Source organism: Neoarius graeffei, chromosome 14 (assembly GCF_027579695.1).
Source record: "Neoarius graeffei isolate fNeoGra1 chromosome 14, fNeoGra1.pri, whole genome shotgun sequence".
NCBI classification, from domain to species: Eukaryota; Metazoa; Chordata; class Actinopteri; order Siluriformes; family Ariidae; genus Neoarius; species Neoarius graeffei.
The window spans coordinates 53216975-53227196 of record NC_083582.1 but is presented as its reverse complement, the minus strand read 5'-3'; the positions used below and the strand labels follow the sequence as shown (position 1 = coordinate 53227196).

At 40.7% G+C, this 10222-nt stretch overlaps 1 protein-coding gene across 1 annotated transcript; it reads left to right on the top strand.

Moving 5' to 3' along the window:
• The first annotated feature begins 1109 nt into the window (after positions 1 to 1109).
• On the top strand, positions 1110 to 9415 carry birc5a (baculoviral IAP repeat containing 5a). The gene is made up of 4 exons (XM_060939014.1): positions 1110 to 1328; positions 1478 to 1587; positions 4214 to 4331; positions 9088 to 9415. The coding sequence occupies exons 1-4, from the start codon at positions 1221 to 1223 to the stop codon at positions 9178 to 9180; spliced, it is 429 nt and encodes a 142-aa protein (XP_060794997.1). The 5' UTR covers positions 1110 to 1220; the 3' UTR covers positions 9181 to 9415.
• Positions 9416 to 10222: the final 807 nt, after the last annotated feature.

Sequence of the window (10222 nt, the reverse complement as noted above, 5' to 3'; positions counted from 1 at the left end):
TAATAATAATAATAATAAACCTCTCTCTGTGACTGAAGTGAATTTCATAAATTATCAGTGCAGTTAGGCCATTTAGATTAGTTTTGAGATAATGAAAATTAAAATATCTCATCTCATCTCATTATCTCTAGCCGCTTTATCCTTCTACAGGGTCGCAGGCAAGCTGGAGCCTATCCCAGCTGACTACGGGCGAAAGGCGGGGTACACCCTGGACAAGTCGCCAGGTCATCACAGGGCTGACACATAGACACAGACAACCATTCACACTCACATTCACACCTACGGTCAATTTAGAGTCACCAGTTAACCTAACCTGCATGTCTTTGGACTGTGGGGGAAACCGGAGCACCCGGAGGAAACCCACGCAGACACGGGGAGAACATGCAAACTCCGCACAGAAAGACCCTCGTCGGCCACGGGGCTTGAACCCGGACCTTCTTGCTGTGAGGCGACAGCGCTAACCACTACAACACCGTGCCACCCATAATAATAATAATAATAATAATAATAATAAACCTCTCTCTGTGACTGAAGTGAATTTCATAAATTATCAGTGCAGTTAGGCCATTTAGATTAGTTTTGAGATAATGAAAATTAAAATATAACTTTTAAAAAAGATTATATTCATAAATGAAAAATTACATTATTAAATATTATTAGATTATTGACATGTTTTTCCAACTCATGTTGTCAAATATTATTTAACCAATTAACTCTCTTTTTCCAAGAAGACTTGGACATCATGTTACACAAGAATATCGGTGGTACATTTTGCTACTTGACTAATTTATCTTTCTCTCTTTATATGAATATCTTCATTATGGTAGTGATTATTAACTTGTTTCCTTTTATAGGTTACAGTAATCCACAAGTGAACATTTTAGGCTCCTGTATCTTGCCAGTTTGATCATTACCTCTCAGTGCGTTATATTTGGTATCCATTCAGCGTCCATTATTATTATTATTATTATTATTATTATTATTATTATTATTATTATTATTATTATGTCCTAATAAGCTGAGCGATTTTACTGACGTCACTAAAACGTATTTGCATCAGCTCCACTAGATGTCGCTGTGCCCCCCGCAGTGTTTCTGCGCATGCGTGTTAAGCGTCTGGCTTAACCAATGAAATCGTTCGCTCGGAATTTAAACTGTTCTAGCTAACCTGTAGTGTGTTTTTGTGAAAAGTCGTCGAGTTACTTAGCTGCCTTTTAAATATGGACCGCATTAACGACGAGTCGACAACGCTGTATTTTTATGAAAGCAGGCTTTTAACTTTCGATGGTTGGCCATTTCAGGAAGACTGCGTTTGTACTCCTGAGAACGTAAGTAACACCACAACAACAAGTCTGATGGGTTCACCTGTAACTTACTATTTATTTATGCATATACTGATTGGGTTTTTGTTTGCTTTAAGATGTGTTAGTGCTTTGGAAGGATTACACTTGAAGGTTTAAAGTTCTTCCTGTTGTAGATGGCTAAAGCAGGATTCATCCACGTGCCCTCTGAGAACAGTCCTGATGTAGCACAGTGTTTCTTCTGTCTTAAAGAGCTGGAAGGCTGGGAACCAGAAGATGATCCTGAGTGAGTATTGCAACATCATTCACAATTTCTAACGCTGCCAAAGAGTGACCATTATTGTGATAATCTTGATATTCATTGTAGGTACTGACCATGCCTTTGTAATGCTGACCATCTCCAGTGCTGCTCAACGTGAAACCTTTTGTACTAATGATTTTTTTTTAATAACTTTTTAGGTGTCTGATTTAAAATATAATTAACCCTACTACTGGTTTAGTTGACATTTGTACAAACTCTTAAGCCTGCTTAAAGTAGGAAAGTAAAAGCAGGCCTTCAGGAAAGAATCAAATTGGAACTGTCTTCCCTAAACGACATATACCACTTTTCCACCAAATCAGTTCCATGGCTGGTTCGGGGCCAGTGCTGGTTCACAACTCGTTCAACTTGTGAGCCAGCTGAGAACCAGTTTGCTTTTCCATAGCTCGGGGTGCTAAGGGGAGCCACGTCAGTTACGTCGCTGCGTTTGCATAAACCTTGGTGCGAACATCGAAGCAACAACAACATGGAGAAGAAGCAGCAACAACAATAATGGATGACTTTGCGTTTGTACAGCTGCTGCTTCTCGTCGCTTAAAAATGGCGACCTTTCGCGGTCTTGCTATTGGGCAATTCCATGTAAATGTCAACCTCACCATGCAAAAATAAAGCAACATGTAATACATCAAAACCACTCCCAGAGATATCACCTAGGCCTGTATTTTACAGATGTGAATAAGTTGAACCAATTTGTAACCAACCTAATATGTCACAGTCAGTCTTTCTTTCTTATAATGTAAAACCCAAGCTAAAATCAACTTTGATCATGTACAATTCTATATTATTGCCACAAGCCACAGAAATGTATGCTAAAATCCACAAAACAGCAAAACAATAGCCATCCTAAATATTATTTAAGAACTTTTGATAGTTTTAGCTGATATGAGAGTTTTTCAAAGGGTTATGGTGGTTAAATTGCTGATTTTCTAAACATATGCCATGTCTATTTCAGACGTGTCACATCCATAACGGAATTTCGTCACATCCATAACGCTGACTTTTCCTTCCGAAACTCTGCATGAAATATAAAATATTTTAAACAAAGATTTTTTTTAATATTCACCTTGGACCCCTCTATCAAACGGATATCTCCATTTCGACATTAGGTTTACGATTTCACAGAGTTTGATAAAAATGTACAGTCACCCAAGAAAAGTGATACTTTTTCTGTCACATCCATAACGTATCTTTTATTGGCATTTTCTGGCATACCCTAGATGTACTATGGGAATTGTTCTTGTTCTATCACTTCTCCAGTATGGTACAGCCTTAAAATATGCAACACCTGTTTAAATACTGGGAGACAATAAAACATGCACTGGGTCATTTGTTGCCATTTTGAGTTCAAGTGTCACGTCCATAACGCTGGAATTGCTCTATTGTTGGTCTTAACAACTCTGCCACCCCCCTGACATAAGCGGTTCTTTCCTCTGGCCCAGCAAAGAGTTGGTGCTAGCCTGGAACCGGTTTTTCTGGCCCCAGAGCCAGTTCTTTGTCAGTGGAAACAGAAAACCCGGTTCCGAACTAAGCACTGGCCCCGAACCAGCCCTGGAACTGATTTGGTGGAAAAGGGGCAATACTGACCAGTTACTGGCAAAAATGATTGGGCTGCTTGGGGGGAGTGCAGAGACTGAGAATTCTTAATCAAGCTGACTCACCCTTCCTAGAAGCCTCTGCACCAAGTCGCAAATTGTTTTTTGTATCCATCGATTAGTCCACTGTTTGAAAAACAGTCAGCTAGAATATGGTGACATCCGAAACCATGGATCATAAACTGTTAAAGTAATTTTGTATTCTAAGTTCCATTGTTTTACTATGGTTATTCTATTGTAATGGACCAGAGCCAGCTTCAGCCACGAAGGAAAGAAAATATTAGGCAAATTAAATTCAAAATTTCCCCATATGACTGATGAAGGAAAAAGTTTGAGATGGGATTTGGAGGGATTGTGAACAGTGAATTTGCAGAGGTTTTGCAACACAGAGAGCTAGCAGAGTAGCAGGCACATGCTTTCAAAACAAACGATGAACTGGATCCTGAGAAGATGAGCCAGCCCCTTTAAAAGTCAGTTTTTCCTCTGGTTTGTTACAATCCTACCTTTTATAGTTTAGGGTATTACACTTTTTCTACGTGCTTTAGATTTGTTGATCTATATGGTGCTACTTAATGAAGGGGGAAAGGAAATCGTCTTAAATCCAAACTCTATCAATTATAGAGTAATGAATCTGTTTTGAAATGTAACTAGTAAAAATAGTTTTTTGTTTATAAATGTAGTAAGGAAAAAACAAATTTCCCACCGCTGTACTAGTGTAAATGCTTCCACCTACTTTGCCATGATAATATAATATAAAGTGTAGAGCTTATTTGTGTACTATGTCAGATACTGAAATCCATTTACTGTCTGACTAATCTGAGACATGTTTGTGTAAATGTGTGTGGCTTAAGATTTTATTTTGAATACAGAGGTATGTAAAGGATGTATGGCTGCATGTCAAAGGGGCTTTTGTTAGCAACCTAAATATCAAGAAATCATTCTACATGTAGTTGCTGCTTTTAATATATCTTTTTTTTTTCTTTTTTTTTTTTTTTAATTTAGAAAGGAGCATAAAGCACATTCACCCAGCTGCAGTTTTATTGCACTGAAGAAGTCTGTGGAGAGTCTGACTGTGGAGGAGTTTCTCAAGCTTCAGAAAGAGAGGCAGAAATTTATTATTGTAAGTATGAAAGTACAGCTAAACTCACCATGCCTGTTCTTGGAGCAGGATAAATATCAGATATACTGGAAAATAATCCTTGAATTAAAAAGCAGGTACAGGTTCTTTACTGAGGAAGAGCGCTAACTACCTGAGATTTTTTTGTTTGTTTCAAATATTTGGTATAAGAAGAAAAGGAAACCTTTATTCATCACATGCACAGTGAAATTCATCCTCTGCATTTAACCCATCTGAAGCGGTGAACTACCTGAGAGCAGCTAATATGTCGGGGTGGTGTCATGCTAAGTAAGTTCGCAAGTTTGTTGTGTTACCTGAATATCTAATTGGAGCGAAACAGGTTTTGCAGAGTGCGTACTCTTTGTCCAGCTCACTTTTTTTTTTTTTCTCCTTTCCTTTGGAATCCAAAGTACCTCCAAACATCTGCCTTAAAGTTCGGCGGCGTCTCTAGGTTTACGTTAACAGCCATGCTTGCTTGCTTTCCCCCCCCCCCCCCCCCCCCCCCCCCCCCTCACTGCAACCACCGGGAAAAAAAGAGAAGACGAAGAGTGCCTTGCAGTGAGGTAGCGGCACAGTGACACCTTGCGGAGCGGAGGTGCGGAAGTCGTACTGGATTTACAACCCATCTGAAACATGATTTATTATTTGAAAAAATATCGATATTGAATCGGAAGACAAAGTATCGCGATATATCGCCGTATCGATAATTTTGCCCACCCCTAGTGGGCAGCCACACCAGAGCACCTGGGGAGCAGTCAGGGGTCAGGTACCTTGCTCAAGGCCACCCCACATCAACCTAACTGCATGTCTTTGGATTGTGGAGGAAACCGGAGCACCCAGAGGAAACCCACGCTGACACTGGGAGAACATGCAAACTCCACACAGAAAGGCCCTCGCCGGCCGTTGGGTTCCAACCCGGAACCTTCTTGCTGTGAGGCGACCGTGCTAACCACTACACCACCGTGCCGCCCTGTTTTTGTTTAAAGACTTATCTCATTATCTGTAGCTGCTTTATCCTGTTCTACAGGGTCGCAGGTAAGCTGGAGCCTATCCCAGCTGACTACGGGCGAAAGGTGGGGTACACCCTGGACAAGTCGCCAGGTCATCACAGGGCTGACACATATAGACACAGACAACCATTCACATTCACACCTACAGTCAACTTAGAGTCACCAGTTAACCTAACCTGCATGTCTTTGGACTGTGGGGGAAACCGGAGCACCCGGAGGAAACCCATGGGGGAACATGCAAACTCCGCACAGAAAGGCCCTCGCCGGCCACGGGGCTCGAACCCGGACCTTCTTGCTGTGAGGCGACAGCGCTAACCACTACACCACCGTACCGCCCCCTTAAAGACTTATAAAAGCAATTTAATATTGTGCTACGTTGTATGGTCATAAATCGGTATCTGTCACACTTTTCATAGTCCTACAATATACACTACACCTTTTTAAGATGTTATGCAAGACCTTTATGGGTGAAATTCTAGCAGAAACTCTGCTAAACCACTTTGTTCAATACCACATTTGTACATTAACGATGGCAGATTATAGTTTAAGCACAGTGTCAACTTCTCAGAAAAAGGCATCTATCAGTTTCAGTGGTCACATACCTACTATAAACGCACAATACAGCTAGAGAATGTGTTGCTTGCATACATGATCAAAGCAGAATGATCACAAAATAATGCTGCATAGATGTATCATTTGACATTTGTTCATGCTTGTACTGTTCTGCATAAGAACCTAATGGATGTTGCATGTTCTTTCAAAAATGTACACACTCCCTAAACCAGTCTTTATGCAGTTTCAGTGCAGACATTTACCTGCAATAACACCCATGTAACCATCTACCGTTTTTTTTTTTTTCTTTATTTAAAAAAAAAAAAAAAAGGCAGCTGTTGTGTTGAGTACCCTGACAGTTGCTGCAAACACTTTTAATGCTTTTGGAGTGAATCATTTTAGGTGCTAGTGTGGGTTTTTTTTTGTTTTGTTTTTTTTTAAACAATACAGATGAAGTGTGTATTGACGTGTACCTTTTTTCCTAATTCTGTTGTTCGCTTTCTTCAGCGTAAACTAAATGACTGTGATGAAATGCATCAATGCTGGTGTTTAATACTGACAATTACCTTTTTGAAAAACAGAGTTTTATGGGTTGAAAGTGGCTAAAAGCACAATCTACTGGTTTAAATCATCCTGAATCTTGCTAAGGTTGATGTTGAATCTATATGAGCAGTTTGGTCTCTCTCTACATCATGACTTTTTTTTTTTTTTTTTTTTTTAGTTAAACCTCTTGAATTAGGGGTGGGTGGCCTACTTTTTCCCCAGTCCCTACCCTTGAGTGGGTGTCTGTGAAACCATGCTCATTTTATAATCTATGCTGAGTGAGACTCCTCCGTCACCTCCTACCTTACACAAGTGTTAAGTTTTAGATTCAATTTAAGGTTGTGTCCCAAACTACATAATGCATACTAGGTAGTATGCCTAAATAATGACGCCAAAAGTCCAAGTATTGTGTTAATCACTTCATTTATTACAGAAGCATGATTTATTTATTTTTTTTAAATTAAAGTTGTGCACATCAGTGTTGCTGAGTATCAGACTGAAGCACAAAACCTGCACTTCTCAGCAGGCTGCTCTGTTGGCTTGTGTCTATCTGCATGGGCGAGAGCTCTGCAATTAAAGTGAAGTAGCCAATAAATTAGGTGAAACCCAACTGGACAGGGAGAACATGCAAAGCCCCATACTGACAGTAACCTCAGCTGGGGATCTAAGCAGATACTACCGTCTAGCTGTTCCAGGGTAACCTTACCCACTGCACCAGTGTGCTCTTCTAGCTAAAACAAAGCATTAAATATACACCATGATTCATTAGTTGACACTGGTCCTGACCAAGTTTGGAGTATAAAAATAGAGAAACATGCAAAAACCGCTATCTGCACAAACCATTAAACACAACTGTTAGTTGCTACTATTGGTATTTCTGGATAACGATACACATTCCACAGAAAGGATAACTCGCTGATTTTCTTTTATTCACTAGCTTCCTGCCAAATTAGAAAGCTATTCAGTAAGTGAAAAAATACTAAAATTCCTTCAGTCCTGAACTGTTTGTTCTTTCCTGATTGGCTGATGGTTTATGACTTGTACATCTTTCCTGCCTGTTTCACCCCTATATCCCTGCTGCAGTGCTGTGTATTACTGTTACAGGACACACGCAATCCTCTGCACTAGGTTTAAAATACAATGGAGTTTAAATTAAAGGTAGACTGCGGCATGGTGGTGTAGTGGTTAGCACTGTCGCCTCACAGCAAGAAGGTTCTGGATTCGAGCCCAGCGGCCGGCGGGGGCCTTTCTGTGTGGAGTTTGCATGTTCTCACTGTGTCTCTGTGGGTTTCCTCCATGTGCTCCAGTTTCCCCCACAGTCCAAAGACATGCAGTTAGGTTAACATGGGGTGGCCTTGGGCTGAAGTGCCCTTGAGCAAGGTACCTAACTGCTCCCTGGATGCTGTCATATGGCTGCCCACTGCTCTGGGTGTGTGCATGTGTTCACTGCTTCAGATGGGTTGAATGCAGAGGATGAATCTCACTGTGCATGTGACAAAGGTTTCTTCTTTCAGATTTTTCAAGTTTAGGTCATAAGACTTTTTTCCCTGACACCCAATTATTTTTGTTTAGTAGACCAAAAGCTACTGAATTCGAATCACAGACTTACAAGTGGTGTTTTTTTTGTTTGTTTGTTTTTGTTTTTTAAATAGAACAATGAATTTGGGGCTGGGTGGCCTGAAATTTTTTTTTTTTTTTTTTTTCCTCCTGCTTCATGACCTAGTTCAAGATACTGTGTCACGCATCATGTGGTGGGCTTTCCCCATTCACGCAAGGCATCACGGGGTACAAATTTGAAATGGAAGTGAAAAATGGAGGACATGAGTCTCATCTCATTATCTCTAGCCGCTTTATCCTTCTACAGGGTCGCAGGCAAGCTGGAGCCTATCCCAGCTGACTACGGGTGAAAGGCGGGGTACACCCTGGACAAGTCGCCAGGTCATCACAGGGCTGACACATAGACACAGACAATCATTCACATTCACACCTACGCTCAATTTAGAGTCACCAGTTAACCTAACCTGCATGTCTTTGGACTGTGGGGGAAACCGGAGCACCCGGAGGAAACCCACGCAGACACGGGGAGAACATGCAAACTCCACACAGAAAGGCCCTCGCCGGCCCCGGGGCTTGAACCCAGGACCTTCTTGCTGTGAGGCGACAGCGCTAACCACTACACCACCGTGCCGCCCGAGGACATGAGTGTGCGAATGAAATGTGAAAGACCGACTACGGTAACGGAAAGTGAGAAGCCGTTATGTTGCGATGGAAAGGAAACTCAGGACGCCTAATAAATATCGGCGGTCAGCGAGCACCTCGATGTGACCAGCTGTTCATTTAGCAACAGAATGTAACTTGGTGCACGGTCAAAGGTGAACCTGCGCATGCGCACATGGACTTCCTCTGTCTGCCTGACTGTATGAAATTGCCTGCTTCATGCACATTTATTTGCTAAAGAATCCCTTCAAGTTAATTTCCCAGCCACAGAATGGCCTGATATTTTGTGAGGTATTATAGAAATAAACGCCTCACAATGACCAAATTTCAGAGGGACCTAAATTTCACTTTTTAAAAAAAAAAAATGAAATTGAAAGGCAGTCTCGTGTTAATCTTTTTTTTTCCCCTGTTTGTTCTGTTTTGTTTCGAATAAATAGAAAAAGATGTGCAACCAGGCTATTGACAAATTTGAAGAAGCTGTGAAGTTGAAAAGAGGACAGATCATGCAGTCTGCTATGGGTGAAGAATGAAGAGAGTAAAGACGTCACTTCTGTTATTGCTTTTCACAAGACACACTTGTTTCCATTTCTCCTTAATTTGATCTCTTTCAGGCAATGGACTCATTTGGAGTGGGGGAAGTTTGTAGATATGTGTATATATAGCCTGTCTCTGTAGACTTTTATATGGACCAGGCATTGAAATGTTTGTTTCAGGAAATTATTTTTAATTATCTTTAGTGAATAAAACCTAATGTTAAAATCATAACTGACTTGTGATTTATTTAAAATTACTTCAGTGTGTTGTGTTGCACAGAAGTACTTTTTCCTAATCGCCCTAAGATATTGACCCGTTAGAAAATTAGAGTTTGGATATTGAGTGAGTTATTATAAAGGGAGCTGTGTAATAAATGACGGAGTGCGTGCACATTTTGTCATATGCTTTGTGCTATGGTGCATCAGTGATTTTTTTTTTTTTTAATAGTAGGCTTTTGGTGCCAAATGTGTGGGAATATCACCACCACTTCACTTTAATTGCATTTTAATAATATGCTTTGTGTTAACAGGGCAAATATTTTGAATAAACACGTTAAGTTTGTGTTTTTCTGGCCTTTTTTGTTACTGTGGAAACCTTGAAGCATTACCGCCACCTACTGGTGTGATATTTCTCAAGCAATTGTTTGAGAATACAGTATCAGTCAAAAGTTTGGACACACTTATTTACTCGTTACTATGAATGTGTGTCCAAACTTTTGAGTGGTGCTGTATATTCTGAGCCATATGGCAAAAAGTGTGTAGACCTTCCCCAAACTGTTGCTACAAAGTTGGAAGCACACTATTGTCTTAGAACATCTTTGTATACTGCAGCATTAAGATTTCCCTTCACTGGAACGAAGAGGCCCCAAACCTGTTCCAGCATGACCATGCCCCTATGCAAAGCTGGGTCTATAAAGACATGGTTTGCCAAGACTAATATGGAAGAACTTGAGTGTCCTGTACGAGCTCTGACCTCAACCATTCTGAACACTTGGGACTGATTTAGAATGCCAACTGCACCCCTGACCTGAGGTCAGTA

What these genes read in the sequence shown, in the direction of transcription:
- birc5a (XM_060939014.1), top strand. Translation starts at nt 1,221, where the DNA reads ATGGACCGCATTAACGACGAGTCGACAACGCTGTATTTTTATGAAAGC. An exon ending in GCGTTTGTACTCCTGAGAAC is followed by an intron (nt 1,329 to 1,477) that starts GTAAGTAACACC and finishes TTCCTGTTGTAG; the next exon opens with ATGGCTAAAGCAGGATTCAT. An exon ending in GAACCAGAAGATGATCCTGA is followed by an intron (nt 1,588 to 4,213) that starts GTGAGTATTGCA and finishes TTTTTAATTTAG; the next exon opens with AAAGGAGCATAAAGCACATT.